The following is a 24,252-nucleotide window of genomic DNA, read 5'->3' on the forward strand; positions in this document are numbered from 1 at the left end:
GAGGTGGGAAATGTCAGAGTTATGTGGTTTGTGAATGGATCAGTGTGGATAAGCCACACTGATCCTTAGATTTACCACTTTCTCAGCAGCAAGTCAAGCTTCCTGACTCGCATTCTTGAGTTTTACCAACATTTTAGGTTAGATTTAAGCACACTTGCACATCCCAAGCATTCTGTGTGATCTTTCACAGGAAATTCCTGTGATCCTCTGAATATCCTATTAGATTAAATATTCCCCTTGTCTCGAGTAAGCAGTTTTGAAGTAATTCCATCCCTCCTTCCAAATTATTAATGATAAAATTCCAGCTAATCCGATACTAATTGACTGATCTTTTCCCCGAGTCATTTAGCCTAATTACCCCCCATGATTAGCAGAGATGGTGTCAGTGTTAAGGTATTCTGAGTAATCCTAGGTTTTCATCCCAAACTGAGTGTTTGTTATGACTATTTTTATCATCAAAAGTGGGGCATAAAGAGCTAGATCTCACTCCCCAAAGTAACTGATAGGTAAGCACCAATCACACACCACCTTCCATAGTCCCCCACCACCCTCCCTAGCTCCCCCACCACCCTCCCTAGCTCCCCCACCACCCTCCCTAGCCCCCACCACCCTTCCCTCTCCATTACCCCTAACCTGCTTAACAGCATCCCTGAACAAAGCACAGTCACCCTGCAAATTTTTAACGAGGCTAGCCTCCAACCTCAGAGGGGCAGACAGACATCTATTTTATAGATTTGTGGCTGGAAAATAATGTTTTACTATGATTAGAAGAGAGAATGAGAACATCACCTATTTTTTTTTTCACTAAAGGTGGCCTGCACTCTACACAGTTTTGTAGAATGTGCATTTAATGGTATGTTACATGGTTGAACACTTCTATACCAAATTTCCAAGTGCATGGGTGCATATTTATATTATATTGGTTGAACACATTACAGCTGTAATATGGGTTACTGTGAATGATCTACACTAATTCATGGGGTTTACCCTATTCTCAGAAGTGTATCTGGCTTCCACAATCACTTTATTTCAGACATTACATCTATTTGGATTATATTCTTGCATCATTGACCATTTCAAGCATTCTGACTTTATTATGTCCTGTATTTGTAGCTGGACAAATGCTCTATTTGTGGAAGAAACATTAAATTCAGTATTAAATACAAGTAGATGTTTTATTTGGTAGTGGAAAAAGCAGAACTATTTTGGTTTCCGAAACTTAAATATGTTTCCTATTTAATTTACATTTAATGTTGATGTTTGCTTTATTTATTTAGGAAATACAATTTTTCCAGGAGTGAAGGCCAACTGTATTATACAGTACTCGACTAACTCCTATCACACACTACATTCACAACCCTCTTTAATGGTCCTACCTTCACTTGCAGAAAACATGGCTTTGTTTCTTGTTCATCTTCATCTTCCTCACTATCAAAGAGCGCCTGGGGTGGACAAGTGTGGGGCTTCAGGAGCTCTCTCTCCGTGAACCACGACCCTCGAGACGAATCATCGTGGCTGTCAAACGAAACATCGCCAGAACTTACAGATTCATCCACTACTTCCTCCTTAATGTGTGCTATCTCCTGCAAGGCCAAGCATAAAATAAATTACCCACATAAAGATTCAGATTCTTTCAGATAAAAATATACTGACTTCTGTAACTTATGAAATGCACAACAATTTACACAAATTATTAGAAAAACCAGAGTTGAATGTAATGAAACATCATTTTTCTGGGCGAGACCCAGAGTCTTCGGGGTGATATGAATGTATTAGACCCCGGCATCGTTCAAAACAAATGCAGTTCTAGGCCTACCAGGGACCACGAGCCAGAACCTGGCCTCCTCAAAGAGGCACGAGGAGCAATGGCCTATAGAAACTCCCGTATGGAAAGCATTCTATGTTTGCCATATGAAAACGAGCTATCCACACCCCCAGTTCTGAGGCTGCATGTCAAAACACGCAAAAACCGCCAACTGGAGGAAGAGTTACCAGGGAGCCTCCAGGTCTCACCCAGAAAATGGTGTTTCATTACATTCAACACTGGTTTTCTGGGGAGGGGGGAAGGGAGCCCCTTCGGCTCCCCGGAGCTACTTCGCCAAAGATAAAGCAAGAGGGACTTACATAGGAGGCGATCGCCACTCGCTCCTCAACTTGAAGTCGAGACAACTGGCTGCAACCGCTGACCCAATGCAACACATGCCTGACTAAGGCCAGGAACATTGACTAGGTAGTGAGCGGCCAAGATCCTGTTCGACCTCCAAAAACCCTGTGCCCGAATGTCATCCCAAGACATACAGAGGAGCCTCAATTAACAAATTTAATCCGTTCCAGCACTGAGATCATCATGTGAAATGCTCGTCTTGAGAAACTAATTTCCCCACTGAAAATATTGGAAATAAAATTAATCCGTTCCTCCACCCCCCCCCCCCTCCCCGAAAAACATCAATATGAAATTCTATAATGTAATTATAATACATGTAATTATTATAAATGTTTTGTTTTACCGTTTTCAATTGTACAGTACTTTACCTATTAAGAGTCGTTGCTGGATTGCGGGAGACGATGGGGAGGAGGAGAGGAGTTATGGTGTGGAAGAAGAATCCACCCTTGAGTCGGGCGATTTCTTTCTTCAAATCTACAATAATTGTGTCCTCCTTCCTCTTGACAACACAATCTTTAGCAAGCTGCTGCTTTGGCGACATTATGGGTTACAAATTGCAGTCACAAAACCACAAAAAAACAAAGAAAGCTCAAATAAATGCAGAGGGATGCTTGTCCTGCACAATAAAACAACAACACTGTTGTCGGAGAATTTGCGAGAACCAGTGGGAACGCTAGGAAGCACCACATGGTTTTCTTATTAACCACTGTGATGCGCCGAGTTTATTGTGAAATTCCCCATGCGCATGAAATTAATTAAGCGTTCCCAAAAAATTATTTTTTCTTATTAAAATGACGAATTCCCTTCCCTGAACATGTCTATGTAAAAATAAATGTCAAATTCCACTTACTTTGGCCGTGAGGACGTGGACAAGGTGCACTGTGACGTCATCAGGGGCTGGTTGCTCGTGCGTGAAGCTCCCAGACACGGTCGCACGGGCCATTCAAGCAACGCGTGTTGCCACAAATATATTTTCAATGATTTGTTCTGTGTATTTCCAATGCAGTTTTATTTGTCGTTTTTTTATCATATATGATGCATATTTGTGTCCTTCACAATATGTATACAGTAGGAAGTTCATAATTTTCCATGGCACTGTGATGTGTGTGTCAGCAATGTGTCCACAATAAATGTTTATCGCAATATTACTTGTTAAAAATTCACTAAAATTACAATATGTACAGTTTCTCACACTATTTACACAGTAACACACTGTACTACGCACTCAGTACTTTGGAAGTGAGTAATAATCAACGAAGTAGTCCAAGGTACACAGCGCGACTTCGCTCTCATTGCACCAGGTACAGATAGATTTTCGTTTACAGTTTCTTCATTCTGTGTGCTTGCAAATAACGCACTCACGTACACCCTTGGCTTTAGTACTTGTAGGTGGTATGTAGCCAAGTTTGTAAAGCATAAGATAGTAATGAAAAGATTATAGGAAAAGATCAATTTGTAAGGTAATCTTGAAAAGATCGCTTTATAAGGTCCCACACAGGAAGAGATTCAGCCACCCTCAAAGAGTGTCCGTCAATCTAAAAGAAATTCAGTGATTCTGAAAGAGATTCAGCTATTCTTGAAAATATCTATGGAAATTACCACCATGGAAGCCACTAACACTGTTCATCTATGCTACTTTTATCAGATGCATCATGACTGAATGCAGAAAACGATTCATCTATGTATCATCTATATAAATTGGAGATGGCATAGGTGGGCAAGGGTGGCGCTCAGAGCTACAACTGGATATGCTCGCTGTATCGTCCTCATAGGTGCTGCATCACTTGCATCCGACCTTTGTGTTAGGTCCTTATTATGCCTAGCTTCACCAATATTATGACCCTTATGTTCTTCAACCAATAAGATTTGAATTTCACCGACAGCGCATGATCTTTCAACACCGAGTCGGACAGGTGTTTGGGAGCCATAGGTGCATGCACCACTCATGGTTTCTCACTCAGTACTAGCAATGCCAGCAGCCCTAGGGGATTCTGGAATTTTTTTCCAAAATGGCGGCCTCTCACTGGAGGTCCTAAGAGTCCATTTCGTACACACCCAACCACGCACACATTTTGAATGGGCACAAAAAAATAAAAAAAAGTGTTTTCTCGGTTGGCGCAGCCCAGTGGTTAATCGAGCAGAAGCTTGTCAATCAAGATAAATCTTCTGTGAGTGGCTCGCTCGTTCCCTGAAATGCTTGTAGATGGGGCTGCTCGTCACACGAGGTTCCTCTGTATTACCGAAGGTGGCAGCCAACGCATCAAACTTACGAACATCATGGGCACGAGGATAGACAGCAGGCTGGATGGACCAAATAACCCTACGGACGACCTGGAACATTGAAGAAGGGAAACCAGGTCAACCTAAAGCACGTCCCCGGCCACTGAGGCCCTGGCACGCAGGCAATAGCAAAGAGCTGCAACCAGACATAACATGTTATGCACCCCCGGCCAAACCAACCAAGCATCAACAATCCAACACCCCCTCTGGAAAGCAGCAATCTCATTTTTTACCAGAAAAGAAGGAGACAGCTGCAAACGAACAAACCTACCACCAGGACCCAGAGTAGAAAGCTCTGCGCCGAAGGAGAGCATGAAGCTCCCCAACCTGACCCCCAGAGGCCAATGTCAACAGGAAAAAGAGCCTTCGAAAAACAATCTTGAACTGAAGGGGCCACAACAAAACCGAAACAAGACAGCTTGCGGACCGGAGCAGAAGTAACATCCACCCCGAACACAAGCTGAAGCAGCTCCACCAGCGCTGCACAATACGAAGCGACTGTACTGTGCGAAGTGACAGTATTCGACTTAAGATGAAGGTCCTGAAACAACCAAGAAAGGAAGGACAAGACAACCCGATTCAAAACAGAAGAGAACTTACGGAGGGACAAGAAATAACGAAAGAACTGCCAGGAAACTTCATAATGCCACCAAGATGAAGCATGCAGGTGGGACACCATCAACTAAGCCACCTGCTAACCAAACAAATGTTAATAGATCCACATCAGAAAGACCTGACATTGAAGACTTAAGAAGATTGAATCAGCTATGTAACGGACTGGCCCGATCTGTTTAAAAAGAGTCAGAGCTGCGAGAACCCCGGGTTTGGACATCGAGCAAACAGCGCCTGAAACCAAGGCTGAGCCGGCCACCAAGGGGCCTAACAAGACTACTCTTCCTTGGTAAGTCTCCAAGCGAACTAGGACTTGGAGCAACAGCAGAACTGGGGGAAAGAGGTACAGGTAACCTCACCTTGACCAGTCCATAAAGGTAAGATAAACATATGTACTGTATTGTAGTTAGAAAAATAATTTGTATTCAGCATAAAATGTATTTTTAAGTTAATATTTTTCGAGTGTGGAATAGATTAATTCAATTTACATTACAGTATTTCTTATGGGAAAAGTCATTTCGACTTACGAATTTTCAACTTGCAGCCCAGCTCTGGGAACAGATTAAATTCATAAGTCGAGGCCCCACTGTATATGCATTGTATATTATATGGCTTGGTATTATTGCAGGATTAAGGATTGAAATAAAACATTGCCGACTCAGTGGTTCAAGCAATCAACCCAATAGCTCCTTTCGCTGTGGAAACTGATGCTTCAGATCATACCATTGCTGCTAATCTAACCCAGAATGAACAACCAGTAGCTTTCTTCTGAACGCTTTTAATTAAATAGTGAACAGAGGCACTCATCAGTGGAGAAGGAAGCCTATGTCACTGTTGAAGCTCTAAGGATGTAGCTACACTACTTCATTGGATGCCATTTTCAGCTTCTGACTGATCAGCATATGTTGCTTTCATGTTCAACTCTAAATCAGATGGTAAGATTAAAAATGATAAAATAGTTAGATGGGGAGTCAAACTCCCATTACCACTATGACATTACATATTGCCCAGGTAAAACAACATTCCCACAGATGCATTCTCATGCATATGTGGTGCCACCAGAGTGGATGAACTTAAGGAATTGCATGAAAATCTGTCACCCTGCAGTGTCTCTTATGGGTCATTTTGTCCGATGTCAAAATCTGCCTTATTCTGTTGAGGAAGTGAAGAAGATGACTACTTCTTGCTCTACATGCTCTGAACTTACACTTCAGTATTTCAAGTTTGAGTCTGGACATTTGATTAAAGCTACTCAGCCATTTGAATGACTCGACAAATTTCAAAGGACCACTTTCATCACAATCGAGGAATAAATATATATACTTACTGTCAGATGAATTTTCTAGATTCTCTTTTGCATTCCCTTGCTCAGAAATAACTACTGGTACAGTAATTCAATGCCTGGTGCAGTTGTTCACAATCTTTGGTATTCCTGCATATATTCACTAATATGGGAACCTCTTGGGTCTGAGGAGTTGAAGCATTTTCTACTGAAAAAAAGGGGTAGCAACTAGCTATTGCTACTCCTTTGATAGTTTAATTGATAAGTTCTTATTATCAAATGAAGTGATTCCAATGTAAATTGACACCGGAAAAATACAAACTATTCTGACAGTTCATGACAAAGAACACAAAAATCCTCACATGATTACTCCTATTAAAAGAGTTAAAGAGCCTTTTATTCATATGATCAATAGAACTTAAGATATACAATTGCAGAAAAAAAGTAAAATCTCCTAAATCATCAATATTTATATTAAAGCATTCAGACTGGATCCCTACAGAAACTTACAGTACATGCAGAAATGTGACTTTTAAAAAAAACTTTTCCTCACCTTAGACGATTCATCCTTCACCATTTTTCTACTTCTATGTCTTAAAGTATCCTTGCCACCCTGTTTCTTGGTCATCTGCCGCTGTATGATCTGAGCCGGAGGAAGAACACTCGCTAGTTTATACCACCCTCCATCTCGCAGCGTCTCAAAACCGCTAACAAAATACTGTCCATAATGAGACAGCTGCCCACTCAGTGAAGCTTGCATAACCTTTTTCTTCTTTTTCCGACTGCAATAAGAATATAAACAGAGTGTATTGCTTAATTATGGCTTATCTGATCTCCAGTAAAATGTAATTCCATTCCTCTATTTGTCTAGTGGGTGCTGTTGTGATAGTCTTTACATCCAACCAATGTAACCTGGCCACCAATGTAACCTCGGCCAATACCTGAAGGTATAGAGATCTGGTCAGGTATTACATGCTATGGTGTGCAGTGGCATTCAGTTCTTAATCAAAGATATACACAGCATAGAAAAAGGAGTATCTGGTAAACATATCATGATCTGCAAGGGATCTTTCACATATCAGGGATCTTTCCTGGTGAATTAATATTCACCAGGAAAGAAGAAGAGATATTTGACATCCAGTACCTTCCTCCCTTAGGAATGATCGATCATGTCCTGTTAGACATTACATGCTTAGATATAATCTAGAAGAAAATGGGGACATTGAAATAGTTGTTAAACTCGATTTCAAGAGAGATAGTACCTATAGGGACCTCAGAAATTTGATTAATGAGTATAATTAGACAAACTTGTTGCTAGGCAAGAAAGTAAATGAGATGTATGCCAAATTTTGCAAAATATACGATGAAGGCATGCAAACATTCATATCAAAACAGAGATGCAGACCTAGGAAACAGGATTGGTTCAACAGAAATTATGAGAGGGCCAGAGACCAAAAGACACAAGCATGGAATCAATATAGGAAAAGGCCAAACCCCCAAACATACCAGCGATGCAAAGATGCGAGAAACAGCTACACGGCAGTGAGGAGAGAGGCAAAAAGAAATTTTGAAAAAGGGATCGCAGACAAATGTCACAAAACCAGGCCTATTCTATAAATTCATAAACAAATTGCAGGTAAAGGTAAATATTCAGAGGTAGAAAATGGGAAAACGATTCACAGAAAATGAAAAGAAATGTGTGAAACATTAAACAAACATTCCAAAGTGTGTTTCTACAAAATGAAATCTTCAGAGAACCAGACACAATAAGAAGTCTAGAGAACAACTTCGAGCATTTAGAGGTGTCTAAAGATGAAGTGAAAAAATGCGCAAGGAGCTTAGTAAGAACAAAGAAGTGGGTGCAGATGGAGTTTCACCATCTGTTCTGAGAGAATGTGCACCTGTGCTCAGCATTCCACTTTAACTGATTTTTCAGACATCCCTGTGTACAGGAGTCATACCAGATGTGTGGAAAAAAGCTAACATAGTTCCAATCTACAAAAGTGGCAGCAGAGAAGACACCTTAAATTATAGGCCTGTATCATTGATAAGTGTAATAGTCAAAATATGTGAAAAAATAATTAAAACTAATTGGGTAGAACACCTGGAGAAAAACATTATATACCGTAATATCAGGCAGTCAGTATGGTTTTCGATCTGGAAGATCCTGTATAACGAATTTACTCAAGTGTCTATAATCGAGCCACAGAGATTTTGCAGGAAAGAGATAGTTGGGTTGACTGCATCTATCTGGACCTAAGGCTTTTGACACAATTCCACATAAGAGGTTTTTCTGGATACTGCAACATATTGGAGGGGTGACAGGTAAGCTTCTAACATGGATGAAAAATTTTCTAACCGATAGAAAAATGAGGGCCGTAATCAGAGCCAATGTATCCGACTAGAGAAATGTCACAAGCGGAGTACCACAGGATTCAGTTCGTGCACCGGTAATGTTCATTGTCTACATAAACGATCTACCAGATGAAATACAGAATTATACGAACATGTTTGCTGATGATGCTAAGATAATAGGAAAGATAAGAAATGTAGATGATTGCGATGCCCTTCAAGAAGACATGGACGAAATAAGTATATTGAGCACCACTTGACGGGTTAGAAAACCCGCCAAGGTATATTATTGGCCAAAACCCTAGCCAAAAATGATATGTAACCATTAAAACAAATATTAAAAGAAGGATCTAAATTACCTGAATAATGCTTAAGTACCAACATGTAGTAGTGTCTATTCATACACAGCAAATATATACCAGTACCCATATACAATACCATCAATATACCAGTACCTTTCTGGACCGAATATTTCCTTCCAGTGGTGGTTAAGGAACTTATAAATGTGGATCTTCAAGTGAAAGAAGCCATTACGAGTAGTGTGGGCCTCTACCATATGTAGGTTATACAGCACCAACAGCAAAATCTGAGACCTGCACATGAGAAAACAAGTTGTAAATAATACCCCAATAACTGCACCTTGTTACAACTATTTGGATATGACTAGAAAGATCATCATAAAATTAGGATAAATTTGTAAAGTATTTATGGTTAAATTACCAAATACTGTTCTGTAATACATCTGAAAAGTGAGGAGAATTGGGTGCCAGTGCATTGTGGTAGACTCCATAATGAACTTGTAGATCAACTACCCAAAGCAATGCACAACACACCTCACATTACCCGTCATCCAATTCCTCATGTTGCACACGTAAAGGAGCCTTCAAAGATACCATCACCCAAGATTTTGTAATGAAATGGAAAACGTCATGCTCATCTTTGTACTATGGGTCCATTAATAAATAAATGAGAAACTTGGAAACATATCAGATATAAAAGCAGAGAAATTGATGTAATGATGAAAAAATTAAGGCTATGACACACCAAACTGGCAGCACACAGCTCTAAGTACAGAACAGATATTAATGAACTCTGCATCCACTGTCAGGCGCCTGAAACAATCGAACACTATTTCCTTCACTGTTTCCGACATCATATTGCCAGAATAAATTTCAAACAAGTATTTATCGCACCTAAAATACCCTTTACCATCGAGCATATATTAGGTGGTGACCTTTCGTTGCAGGAAAAATATCAAATAGTCAAAGCACTGTCTAAATATCTCCAGTCGACCAACAAATTGGGCCACATTTGACCCGCGCCACATTTATACCTGGTGCCACCAACATTCAAACAGAAAAAAACTTCCATTTTAGTCGCCGCTCCTCAATCTACAGCACAACGCAACAAACACTTTTGAAACTTTTCATTCTCAACATAAATGCGTCTCCCAACACTTGTACTGGTGCAGTCATCGAGAGATTAAACCCTTCATGCAAACTGCACCTTCTATCAAGAAGAAAAACATGCAAGGCGTACCTAGAATAAACTGTTCTACCAATGCTTTGTTAAGCAATTTTAGTGAAATGTATTCAAATGAATTATATAACTAGATGATAAAATAAGAGAAGTGGATGCTTGGTTAATATCAAGTCATGAATCAAAGCAATAAACACATTATCATGCATGACAGAACTGTATGTGTATTTAACATAAATAAATATAATATATACACAAACACAATCACCATGGAAAGTTGCACGAGGCTAACCACAATAGTATGACCTCCAGCCTTGAACAGACAAACACACACACACTTACAGATATAGATTATACATGTACATCTATGATGGTTTATCAGTTTTAAGGCAAGAATTTTAAGATTTAAGGCTCATTAAATGCTAGAATCATTACCACAAATCTACCTTCAAGTATACTTCACTCCACAACACTGCTCAAGATAAATGTACACACACACAAAGTATACACAATGAAGAACACACACCTATCAGTACACATAAGAACAAAGGAAACTGCTCAAGGACTATTAGTCCATGTGAGGCAGTTCTTATTTATACCCCAACCAAACTCACTCATATATACCTAACCACTGCTTAAAACCATCCAGCAACCCCACATCTGTTATGTGACCTGGTGATCTGCTCCATAAACTACCAACCCTTTCTCTAAACTGATATTTACCAAAGTCTTTTCTGAATTTAAACTTATCCAACTTGTATCCATTATAGAGTGTTATATTTTGTGTTGATATATTAATACAGTACTTCCTTTGTTATACTGCAGTCTTTCATTCATGTCATTCTGAAGAATGTACACTAGGCTTTCTTATGTCCATGCTATAGTACAGTGACCAATATTAAACTGCATAATATAAATGGGGCCTATCAAAGACGAGATAAAACTGAAGAATAATGTAAGATGTGTTATTATGGACATTTCTAGATATGAATCCCAATAACTTATTTGCTTAATTAAAATTGCATATGCTTTAATTGGTGCTCATCAAGATAACACAATTTAAGATGGGTGAGTCGCCATGCAATCAAAGAATAATGGGAGATCCCAATAAGAAATGAAGTTAATCAAAATATTTACACGTATATAGGGAAAACCAATAAGACTGCTTCAGTGGTTAAGCAGCCCTTCAGTGGTTAAGTGGTGCTTTAATGGTTAAGTGACACTTCAATAACAAATGGTGTTTCAGTGTGGATAAATGGCACTTCAGATTTTAAGTGAAGGAGTGGAACTACACTGGACAAGGCATATAATAGTTATTAATTTCTGAAGCACTAGACATTTTATAAAGTAACCTACGTATTTAATTTGGCTCGAACGGTGGTATCTTGTCCACTGTGATGACACATACAGCAAGTGAAGTTGAAGAAGTTGTCCCCTATGAGAACTCCCTTTGGCAAGCCTGACTTGAGACACGATATGTGCGCACACCGTCTGCACACGTCACACCGGAGAAGCTCCTCAGGGGCATCTGGTGACATGCTATTGCAGTACAGGCACGGTCCACAACTCGTGTTTGGCACAAACTGGCAACAAAAATAAATTACTGTACAGAACATTCAACAAAATTATGAAACTCGGGTAAAATGCCTATTTATGAAAAAATTATACTGTATATACAGTACTGTATTGTATTAAAACCAAAATTTTTGTTTAAATATTGTCACATCTAAGCATTACTAAGCAGTCTTCTCAAAGGTGGATTTAGTAATCATTGCTCTTGCAGCAAGGGCTGTGGTAAAGCCTCCTGGTCATGAATCTGTATCATAATTATATAAGTAATTCAAACAAAGTGCCCACTGTAATTTGTACTTTAGAAAAATAAATAGGCTCGCCCCCATGCACTATGAGTCAAAGAAAATTACTATATTGATTTAGAATTCAAGTCTTGCAGAAATGCTTTGTTTAGAAATCCATGCATTTCAATATAACTAACATTATTGTTGAAAACCTAATAAAGTATACTTCCATTTGTACATTAGTATAGTACCTTACCTTGAGGTTACCTTGAGGTGCTTCCGGGGCTTAGCATCCCCGCGACCCGGTCGTCGACCAGGCCTCCTGGTTGCTGGACTGATCAACCAGGCTGTTGGACGCGGCTGCTCGCAGTCTGATGTATGAGTCACAGCCTGGTTGATCAGGTATCCTTTGGAGGTGCTTATCCAGTTCTCTCTTGAACACTGTGAGGGGTCGGCCAGTTATGCCGACCCCTCACAGTATAATAATTTACAGTATAATAAGAGTTTATTATAGTACAGTTGGCTTCATTCTCAACTCACAATTAGGGATCTTGGGTTCAATTCCTGGGCTGGACAGAAATGGTTGGGCACATCTCCTTTCACCTTATACCTCTGTTTACCTAGCAGTAAATATGTACCCAGGAGGTAGGCAACTGTTGTGGGGCTTATCCTGGGAAGCACCTCAGTACTAAACTTAATTCATTCCAGAAGACTGATCGAGTGCCGATCTGTTCGAGAACCAAATAATTTTTCCCGTAATGATGTACTGTAAACTAAATTAATCCATTCCAGACCTCAAATATATGCTTATAGAAGCATTTTTACTTTAATTTAACTCAAAGCTTACAAGTTTAGCATGCATAAATCATTAGAAAACCTAAATACAATAGATGAAATAAATGCAAATTTATTCTCACTTAACCTATACTGTTAAGTGCTACTGCTACCTATACTGTTATACTGCTGCTACTTATACTGTACTGCTAACCTATATTGGGGCGCCTGACAGCTGAGTGGACAGTGCTCAGATTCGTAGTCCTGAGGTTCCGGGTTCGATCCCCGGTGGAGGCGGAGACCAATGGGCAAAATGTTTCTTTCACCCTGATGCCCCTGTTACCTAGCAGTAAATAGGTACCTGGAAGTTAGACAGCTGCTATGGGCTGCTTCCTAGGGGGTGTGTAACAAAATGGAGGCCTGGTCGAGGACCGGGCTGCGGGGATGCTAAGCCCTGAAATAATCTCAAGATAACCTCAAGATATACCATACCGCCTGCTAAGTGACGATCCGCACTTGAATTCTTTGTAAAGAATTTCATTGTTTTTTGTGCTTTTTTGTTTTATGAACATAAAAGTAATTATTATATAACATGTCATTGGTCTCGAGAAAGTCAGTGGTAAGGTTCAACCAAAGAAAACACATGTGAGGATGACTATAGAATAAATTAAGAAGTTGTGTGCAGTATAGGAAGAAATGCAAATTTTTGCTGAAATGACTCGCCCAAATTGCAGTAGGCCGTTGCCTTAACCTTTTCAATGACACTGTGATGCCTCACTACAGACAAATGTTAAAACATAGGGAAAGACAAGTTTCTATGGAAAGGTTTTTAGTGAGAAAAACAAGCAGTGAGCCACAACCAGGTCCTAGTGGTATGCAGGCAAAACAGAGAGGGTACCCCAGAGAAGTCATCAATACCTGATGTTATAATGGAAGGGACTTCCCTTCCAAACAGTAACACCTTTCCTCCTTCCCCCTCCTTCCTCACTGTCTTTCATACGCCAACAAGACATCAATAAAGGTAAGCTACAACTTGTACATACAGTACTATAGTACAAAATGTGTGTGTGTGTATTATAGATGAAATGTATTTTTAAGTTAATATTTTTAGGAGTGTGGAACAGATTAAATAAATTTACATTTCTTATGGGAAAATTTGTTTTGAGTTACAAATTTTCAAATTATGACCCATCTCTGGGAATGGATTAAATTCACAAATGGAGGTAGCACTGTATGACTTTTCTAAAAGCAACTTTCATAACAAAGTACTGTACATCAAAACTGAGCCTAACAAGTGCCATACCTTTTGGAGAAGTCTGATGCAGTCAATGCCTGTAACCTTCAAGATACTATATTTACATAGATTAATTAGATTTTTCTGAATTTATCCAAGGGCCACTAACACTCTAGTGGCCTCGATGAGGACAGGAAGCTGGCGGCTTGTTAAAGGTTCCACCATTTGTCCTGATGATTTTTTCCTGCTAGATTTTTAAGTTCAACAGAGTTTTGGCATTTACAGCTTTGGCAGGTAGGCAGTTCCATAGGTTTATAACTCTGTTGGGTGAAAAAGCATCTCCTGTTTTCAGTCCAACATTGTGGCTTCTTAAGGTTGAAACTGTTGTTCCTTGTTTGTGTTACATCTGACCTTTTAAAGAAGTTGTCTGTATCAACATCCTCCAAATTGTTCAGAACAGTATTTTGAACATTTCAATGACATCAGCCCTATCAATGACCTAATCTCCACAATCCAATGACCAACCAATGACCTCCACATTCCAGGCCAACATGGATTTAGAGCAGGAAGATCATGCCTCTCACAGCTACTTGAACATTATGACAAATCACCGAGGTATTAGAAGAAAAACAGAAAGCAGATGTTGTATACACAGACTTTGCAAAGGCATTCGACAAATGTGACCATGGAGTGATTGCACACAAAATGAGGTCAATGGGTATAACTGGTAAAGTAGGATGCTGGATACTCAATTTCCTGTCGAATAGAACAAAAAGAGTAACAGTCAATCAAATAAAATAGAGTCCGAGCGCAGTTAAAAGCTCTGTACCTCAAGGTACAGTCCTTGCACCACATGCTGTTCCTTATTCTCATATCTGATATAGACAAAAATACAAGTCACAGCTTTGTGTCATCCTTTGCAGATACAAAAATCAGCATGAAAATTACCTCTGCTGAAGACATTGAAAAACTACAAACAGACATTAACAAAGTTTTCGATTGGGCAGCAGAAAATAACATGATGTTTAACGGTGATAAATTCCAGGTACTAAGATACGGCAAAAATTAGGATCTGAAACATAATACAGAGTACAAAACACAATCGTATCTGCCCATAGTAGGAAAACAGCATGTCAAGGATTTGGGAATAATGATGTCTGACGACCTAACACTTAGGGAGCATAACCAAGCAAGTATTGCATCAGCCAGAAAAATGATAGGATGGATTACGAGAACCTTCAAGTCCAGAGATCCCATCACAATGGTTGTACTCCTCAAATCACTTGTGTTGTCCCGTCTAGAGTACTAATCAGTACTCACTTCCCCCTTCAGAGCAGGAAAATACTGGAAGGCCAGGTACCAAATCTACACAGTAAAATAACAACATACTTGAGTGAACGATAAGAAGAAAATGCAGAATAGAACCAGTGAAAAGCAGAGGTGCCATAGGCACAATCAGAGAACAGTGTATAAACATCAGAGGCCCGCGGCTGTTCAAAGTCCTACCAGCAAGCATCAGAAATATTGCCGGAACAACCGTAGACATCTTCAGGAGAAAACTAGATTGTTTTCTTCATCGAGTACCGGATCTACCGGGCTGTGATGGGTATGTGGGCCTGCGGGCCGCTCCAAGCAACAGCCTGATGGACCAAGCTCTCACAAGTCAAGCCTGGCCTCGGGCCGGGCTTGGGGAGCAGAAAAATTCCCAGAACCCCATCAAGCAGGTATATGTGGGCCTGCGGGTCGCTCCAAGCAACAACCTGGTGGACCAAACTCTCACGAGTCAAGCCTGGCCTCGGGCTGGGCTTGGGCAGTAAAAGAACTCCCAGAACCCCATCAAGCATGTATCAACTAGGTATCATGTCTGGTTTGCAGTGTTGTTAGCCATATGGCCCTCAACCTTTCCTGGTATGAAAGTTGACTTAGTTCTGGAATTATTTTGTTGCCTGGTGTTGAGCTTTCCCCAATGAAGCAATGTTTTTCTGAAGACGAGGTCTCTATGCCGGAATGCAATAATCCAGGTGGGGACACAGCAGAGATTTATACAATTGAATAACCACCTTTTCCTTAAAGCCAAAAGTACGCTTGATTATTCATAAGGTTTGGTTAGCTTTTTTTTTTACTGCCTCTCCTACTTAAAGAGTATGGGATGATTGTGCAGCCATTTATCAACATGTTCTCCCGAGATGATAGATGGCCACAGTGAGAAACACTATCTTAAGATATTCAGTAAATCTTAGGTCCCTTTCACAAATCTGAAGGTATGTGCTTATATCTTCTGTATTCCATGCAGCAATGCCCACAATGAGAGAAATCTTCTGCAAGTGGACTCGCTCAAAGCAGAGCTCCAAATCTGTAACAACTTCTCAGAAGTGTCCAGCCATGTACAGTACCAATATTCCTGGCCAACAGAAAACTCTTGGAGATGACAAGTAAAAGACAGGAATATTGTACAAGATAAAGACATCCATGTTAAGTAAGCTCTTCATTTAATTTGTAAAGTTAATTTGGTTAGCATATCCTGTTCCCGCAAAAGTAAAATTGAGTATTCATTTCATCCAATTCTCTATTTTTGCTGAATGAATCATGTATGTAATATATATACAGTAGGTTTTAAAAATTCATTTCAGAAAAATAATAAAATAGCATTCATCAAATTACTGTATAGTGATATTTGACAAATAAATTCTGCTAAGCATATTTTCTACAGCTTTTTATATACTGTACTTCAAATCATACAACATATTTGATTTAGGGTAAATCTTCAGGCCTAAGACTTCAGTAATTAATTTGCCAAGTACTTTCTGTGTCATCCTTCTTGGAGATTTAGAAATAGCCACCCTAATGATAGTTACCAAGATTCTATAGGAAAGAGATGGTTCGGTTGATTGCATTTACATTGACCTAAAAAAGGCAAAAACAGAGTCCCACATAAGAGGTTGTTCTGGAAACGAACACATTGGAGGAGTGACAGGTACGCTTCTAACATGGATGAAATTTTTTTATAATTTTTAAAAGATTGCGTTGTGCAATCATAAAGAGTGTTGTGCGAGGAGCCTATGCCATGCTTTCTAACTTCAGAATTGCTTTTAAATACATGGATGGTGAAATACTAAAGAAATTGTTCACGACTTTTGTTAGGCTAAAGCTAGAATATGCAGTGGTTGTGTGGTGCCCCTATCTTAAGAAGCACATCAACAAACTGGAAAAGGTGCAAAGACATGCTACTAAGTGGCTCCCAGAACTGAAGGGCAAGAGCTACGAGGAGAAGATAGAGGCATTAAATATGCCAAAACTAGAAGACAGAAAAAAAAGAGGCGATATGATCACTACATACAAAATAGTAACAGGAATTGATAAAATCGACAGGGAAGATTTCCCGAGACCTGGAACTTCAAGAACAAGAGGTCATAGATTTAAATTAATTAAACAAAGATGCCGAAGAAATATAAGAAAATTCACTTTCACAAACAGAGTGGTAGACGGTTGGAACAAATTAAGTGAGAAGGAGGCCAAAACCGTCAGTAGTTTCAAAGCGTTATGTGACAGTGCTGGGAGGACGGGACACCACGAGCATAGCTCATCCTGTAACTACACTTAGGTAATTACACAGCCTGTCCCCAACAAAATGAATTAGGTAACCGACGGTTAGTAAGGCAGGGTCCAAGAGCTAACAGCTTGATCCTGCTGAAGCAAAGACAAAAGACAATGAAGATACTCACAGTACCCATTTCCACGTTTCACTTCATGCGCATTCAATAGGAGTCTGAAAATAAAACGTGTATACAAGTAAGAATATAGCTGTACAGGGCTCAAATGCAATACATATAATTATTAAAGGTAATTTTTAATACAAAATGTAAATTTATATGAAACTTATAATAACATGGGTAAATATACTAATATTTTCTTCATTAAACTGGTTGTGAGAGGTACAGCCTTTGACATGATTGGGAAGGTCATTCCACATTCTGGTTCCCTTGATTTGTAGAGCATTTCTATTTTGGTTAAGTCACACTCTTGGAATATCAAATAGGTATTTGTTTCTGGTGTGGTGCTCATGAGTTCTGTTACAACCTTCTAGGAAGCTTTTAAGGTCAGGATCGACATTACAATTCCAGAGTTTTAAATATATAGAGTACACATGAGAGGATGTGCAGACTTAATATCTAACATATTCAGAGATTTGAGTAAGGGTACTGAGTGCTGTCTGGGGCCAGAGTTAGATATTGTCTTAATAGCAGCTATGTGTTGAGTAATTAGAGGACGTAAATGATTTTGGGTAGTAGAACCCCAAGCACAAATACCATAGTTGAGATAAGGATAGGTGAGAGAGTAATAGAGCGTCACCAGGCCAGGGCGAGGTACATAATATCTGATCTTAGAAAGAATGCCAACAGTTTTAGAAACTTTTTTTGCTATATTTAGAATGTGTCCCTGGAAATTCAGCGTGTGGTCAATGAGAACGCCAAGGAATTTTCCATCTACTTCGTTACTAATTTGTATATTGTTTGTACTTAGATTAATTTGATTTGAGGATTTATTACCAAACAAAATATAGAAAGTTTTATCAATGTTAAGGGTGAGTTTGTTGGCAGTTAGCCAAAGATGGACTTTATTTACCTCAGTATTCACTGTGACATTTAAAGCAAGGGGGTCAGGACTGGAGTAAATGAAGGTTGTGTGGTCAGCAAATATTATTGGTTTGAGGTGTTGGGAGGCATTTGGAAGGTCATTAATGTAGATGGTAAAGAGGAGAGGGCCATGTATGCTGTGCTGAGGAATACCAATGTTGATGGGTAGGGTGGGAGAAATGGAATTATTCACAGAAACATACTGGAGCTGTCAGTAAGGTAAGACTGAAGATATTGCAGGGAGTGACTTCTGACTCCATAATGATGTAATTTAAGAAGAAGGTTTTGGTGGTTGACAGTGTCTAAAGCCTTATGCAGGTCCACAAATAACCCAACAGGGAACTCATTTTTATCAAGAGCTGCATGTATCAAGTTAATCATACTAATAAGCGCATCGTTTGTGATTTTTTTGGGTCTGAAGCCATATTGGAAAGAGCTAAGTATATTGTGTTTGGCTAGATAAGAGTAAAGCTGCTTGTAGATTAGCTTTACAAATATTTTAGACAAGTTTGGCAGAATTGATATACTGAAGATGTGAAGTTGACATGAGTGAGATCACCACATTTATGGACAGGGATACTCTCGTTTTCTGAACTAAACTAAGGATGTACAGAACACCCCGGCTGAAGGGCAGCAACAGTACCCTGAGAGAGCTCCAGCAACACTAGAGGCCCGAAATTGAAATCAAATAAGTTAATTGAGGTAAAATACACACAAAGGGATGAGGTAGCACCACACCGCGTTCAGTACAACCTGTTATATAGACACGTCACAAACAATAAACATATTACCAAACATTTCTGAGAGAGGCCCCCCGAGACTGTTCACGTACCGTGACAATTGTGTCAGCACCACCCAGCTGACCGGCAGCACTGTTATTAAAATTCACCCGCTGACTCTCCACTACTCGTCACCTCACGGTACTCAACACTCACAGATTATAGCATTTCGGGCACAAAATGAAAACGTTTCGTATTCGTTTTGATTAATATTAACACCACAGTATAATGATATTCATTTTTAAAATCTTCTACTTACTAAATGAAGTTCAGTAATGTTATGGACGTAACTTTATATGAACAGTCTCTGTGGTGTAGTGGTAAGACACAGGGTTGCCAGATACAAATTGCTGAAAGTAGCGAGCTGACGGACTACAAGTAGCGAATTTGTAATAAGAGTAGCCCAATTATTTTTAGTGACTGATACGGGTTGCAACGTAATATTATTTTGATATACAGGTACACTGCACGATGTTAATTGTTTTATTAATATTATTTCTGCACACACACCACACACACAATTATATATATATATATATATATATATATATATATATATATATATATATATATATATATATATATATATATATTATATATTATATATTATAATAATAATACCCAAACAACCTCTGGATCACAACCATGCACGAACCGAAGCCCAAATGACATCCCCGAAGCCAAAAAAGTTTTGTAACCAGAGCCCAACCAGTTGTGTAACCAAAGCCTGACCAGTTCTGGAACCGGAGCCTCACCAGATGTGTAACCGAAAGCCAACCAGTTGTGTAACTGCAAGCCTAGCATGCAAACAACTCATCAAACCCACACCAAGCCAAACAAACAGCCCAGAGCCTAACCAAACTCCCTCCCTAGGTCTACCAAAGCCTTCCTTAGCCCTACCTAACACCCTTGCCTTAAGAACTAACTTTGGAGCCAAACCAAACAAACAATTGAGCCCTATACACAAAAAGAAACCTGAAATTCTTGCAAAAATACAACAATAAAGCCCTAGAAAATGAACATACAATTAGTCATAGTCAAGAAACAACCTGATGATCCAGCAAAGAAACATGAGACACTAACACACAACCCCTGGAGCACAACCATGCACGAACCGAAGCCCGATCATGCACAACCCTAAGCCCCAGTGACACCCCCGGAGCCCGACCAGTTAAGATAACCGGAGCCCGACCAGTTATGATAACCGGAGCCCGACCAGTTATTTAACCGGAGCCCGACCAGTTGTGTAACCGAAGCCCCACTAGTTGTGTAACCGGACCCCGACCAGTTGCGTAACCACAAACCTAGCATGAACGAACCAAACAACCTCTGGATCACAACCATGCATGAACCGAAGCCCGATCATGCACAACCCTAAGCCCCAGTGACACCCCCGGAGCCCGACCAGTTAAGTAACCGGAGCCCGACCAGCTGTGTAACAACAAACCTACCAAGAACGAACCAAACAACCTTTGGATCACAACCATGCATGAACCGAAGCCCGATCATGCACAACCCTAAGCCCCAGTGACACCCCCGGAGCCCGACCAGTTAAGTAAACGGAGCCCGACCAGTTGTGTAACAACAAACCTACCATGAACGAACCAAACAACCTCTGGATCACAACCATGCAAGAACCGAAGCCCGATCATGCACAACCCTAAGCCCCAGTGACACCCCCGGAGCCCGACCAGTTAAGTAACCGGAGCCCGACCAGTTGTGTAACCGGAGCCCGACCAGTTATTTAACCGGAGCCCGACCAGTTGTGTAACCGAAGCCCCACTAGTTGTGTAACCGGACCCCGACCAGTTGTGTAACCACAAACCTAGCATGAACGAACCAAACAACCTCTGGATCACAACCATGCATGAACCGAAGCCCCAGTGACACCCCCAGAGCTCGACCAGTTGTGTAACCGTAGCCCGACCAGTTATTTAACCGGATCCCAACCAGTTGTGTAACTGCAAGCCTAGCATGCAAACAACTCATCAAACCCACACCAAGCCAAACAAACAGCTCCAGAGCCTAACCAAACTCCCTCCCTAGGTCTACCAAACAAAGCCTTCCTTAGCCCTACCTGACACCCTTGCCTTAAGAGCTAACTTTGGAGCCAAACCAAACAAACAATTGAGCCCTATACACAAAAAGAAACCTGGAACTCTTGCAAAAATACAACAATGAAACCCTAGAAAATAAACATGCAATTAGTCATAGTCAAGAAACAACCTGATGATCCAGCAAAGAAACATGAGGCACTAACACACAACCCCTGGAGCACAACCATGCACGAACCGAAGCCCGATCATGCACAACCCTAAGCCCCAGTGACACCCCCGGAGCCCGACCAGTTAAGATAACCGGAGCCCGACCAGTTATGATAACCGGAGCCCGACCAGTTATTTAACCGGAGCCCGACCAGTTGTGTAACCGAAGCCCCACTAGTTGTGTAACCGGACCCCGACCAGTTGTGTAACCACAAACCTAGCATGAACGAACCAAACAACCTCTGGATCACAACCATGCATGAACCGAAGCCCGAGTGACACCCCCAGAGCCCGACCAGTTGTGTAACCGGAGCCCGACCAGTTATTTAACCGGATCCCAACCAGTTGTGTAACTGCAAGCCTAGCATGCAAACAACTCATCAAACCCACACCAAGCCAAACAAACAGCTCCAGAGCCTAACCAAACTCCCTCCCTAGGTTTACCAAACAAAGCCTTCCTTAGCCCTAACACCCTTGCCTTAAGAGCTAACTTTGGAGCCAAACCAAACAAACAATTGAGCCCTATACACAAAAAGAAACCTGGAACTCTTGCAAAAATACAACAATGAAGCCCTAGAAAATAAACATGCAATTAGTCATAGTCAAGAAACAACCTGATGATCCAGCAAAGAAACATGAGACACTAACACACAACCCCTGGAGCACAACCATGCACGAACCGAAGCCCGATCATGCACAACCCTAAGCCCCAGTGACACCCCCGGAGCCCGACCAGTTAAGATAACCGGAGCCCGACCAGTTATGATAACCGGAGCCCGACCAGTTATTTAACCGGAGCCCGACCAGTTGTGTAACCGAAGCCCCACTAGTTGTGTAACCGGACCCCGACCAGTTGTGTAACCACAAACCTAGCATGAACGAACCAAACAACCTCTGGATCACAACCATGCATGAACCGAAGCCCCAGTGACACCCCCAGAGCCCGACCAGTTGTGTAACCGGAGCCCGATCAGTTATTTAACCGGATCCCAACCAGTTGTGTAACTGCAAGCCTAGCATGCAAACAACTCATCTAACCCACACCAAGCCAAACAAACAGCCCAGAGTCTAACCAAACTCCCTCCCTAGGTCTACCAAACAAAGACTTCCTTAGCCCTACCTAACACCCTTGCCTTAAGAGCTAACTTTGGAGCCAAACCAAACAAACAATTGAGCCCTATACACAAAAAGAAACCTGGAACTCTTGCAAAAATACAACAATGAAGCCCTAGAAAATAAACATGCAATTAGTCATAGTCAAGAAACAACCTGATGATCCAGCAAAGAAACATGAGGCACTAACACACAACCCCTGGAGCACAACCATGCACGAACCGAAGCCCGATCATGCACAACCCTAAGCCCCAGTGACACCCCCGGAGCCCGACCAGTTAAGATAACCGGAGCCCGACCAGTTATGATAACCGGAGCCCGACCAGTTATTTAACCGGAGCCCGACCAGTTGTGTAACCGAAGCCCCACTAGTTGTGTAACCGGACCCCGACCAGTTGTGTAACCACAAACCTAGCATGAACGAACCAAACAACCTCTGGATCACAACCATGCATGAACCGAAACCAGACCATGCACAACCCTAAGCCCCAATGACACCCCCGGAGCCTGACCAGTTGTGTAACCGGAGCCCGACGAGTTATATAATCGGACCCCGACAAGTTATTTAACCGGAGCCCGACCAGTTGTATAACCGATGCCCCACCAGTTGTATAACCGGACCCCGACCAGTTGTGTAACCCCAAGCCTAGCATGAACGAATCTTTTTTTTAATACACAGTACATGAAAGTCGATAATAAATGCGTCTTGGAAGGGTGGGGAGTTGGGTGGGGGGGGGGGAGGTCGACCGCCCCGTTAACGAGCCTAGCCTGACGACGGGGCAGTTTAACACTCTGGGAAAGATTCTTCTACATAATATCCTACCCATATAATGTTGGCAAATCATGATCCTCAAAATTCGTATCCTGGCCGGGGGGGATTTACTGGGCGCAAATCCTTAACTGTAGCCTCTGTTTAACTCAACAGTATAATGTGTACTTGGTTGTAACAACGATTCTTCGCGGCGGGGATCGTATTCCAGGGACCTGCCCGAAACGCTACGTACGCGTACTAGTGGCTGTACAAGAATGTAACAACTCTTGTATATATCTCAAAAATCTTCCACATAATCCGAGAGAGGACAGACTATTTAGCATTATTGGAATACAAACATTTGAATACTACAGAACCCGGATGAAAAAAAAATTACGGAAATAGTGACCCTCGGAGACATTACTAAAACTCTGTGTTATAATAGCGAACAAATGTATAATGCATTAAGCATTGTAGGTGGAGGTAGACTATATATTCATGCGTACCTCCCAACTGCTCAGATATATTAGTAAAAAAAAAAAAAAAAAAAAAAAATGATCAGCCTTACCTAGAGGGGAACGACGTAGTTCACTCCGCCGCTGCTTCCTGACGACTGGCGGGGTCATGGTCAAATGACCGTTAGCGACCAACCGACCCAGAGACCCTCTGCCTAAAATTATTTGAACACCATATTTAAATTTAAAAAATATTTAATTTTATATTATAGCGTATAGCGCC

General features: G+C 40.9%; 1 protein-coding gene across 4 annotated transcripts in view; it reads right to left on the reverse strand.

The window, feature by feature from the left end:
* LOC123746568 (cysteine-rich protein 2-binding protein) overlaps window positions 1-24,186 on the reverse strand; it is a 50,764-nt gene extending 26,578 nt beyond the window's left edge. Inside the window, exons 1-6 of one of the 4 annotated variants that reach the window (XM_045728169.2) lie at window positions 24,083-24,186; window positions 17,696-17,739; window positions 11,526-11,752; window positions 9,146-9,283; window positions 6,892-7,120; window positions 1,377-1,583 (exon numbers count right to left, since the gene is read on the reverse strand). In XM_045728169.2, coding sequence (XP_045584125.1) covers window positions 1,377-1,583; window positions 6,892-7,120; window positions 9,146-9,283; window positions 11,526-11,752; window positions 17,696-17,704 — 810 coding nt within the window. In that variant the 5' untranslated portion in view covers window positions 17,705-17,739; window positions 24,083-24,186. Of the gene's footprint in view, window positions 1-1,376; window positions 1,584-6,891; window positions 7,121-9,145; window positions 9,284-11,525; window positions 11,753-17,695; window positions 17,740-19,398; window positions 19,720-24,082 lie in introns of those variants that run through there. The other 3 variants (XM_045728171.2, XM_045728168.2, XM_045728170.2) reach the window with 3 other exon arrangements.
* Between the last annotated feature and the right edge of the window lie 66 nt (window positions 24,187-24,252).

This window comes from Procambarus clarkii, chromosome 90, assembly GCF_040958095.1.
Source record: "Procambarus clarkii isolate CNS0578487 chromosome 90, FALCON_Pclarkii_2.0, whole genome shotgun sequence".
Taxonomy (NCBI): Eukaryota; Metazoa; Arthropoda; class Malacostraca; order Decapoda; family Cambaridae; genus Procambarus; species Procambarus clarkii.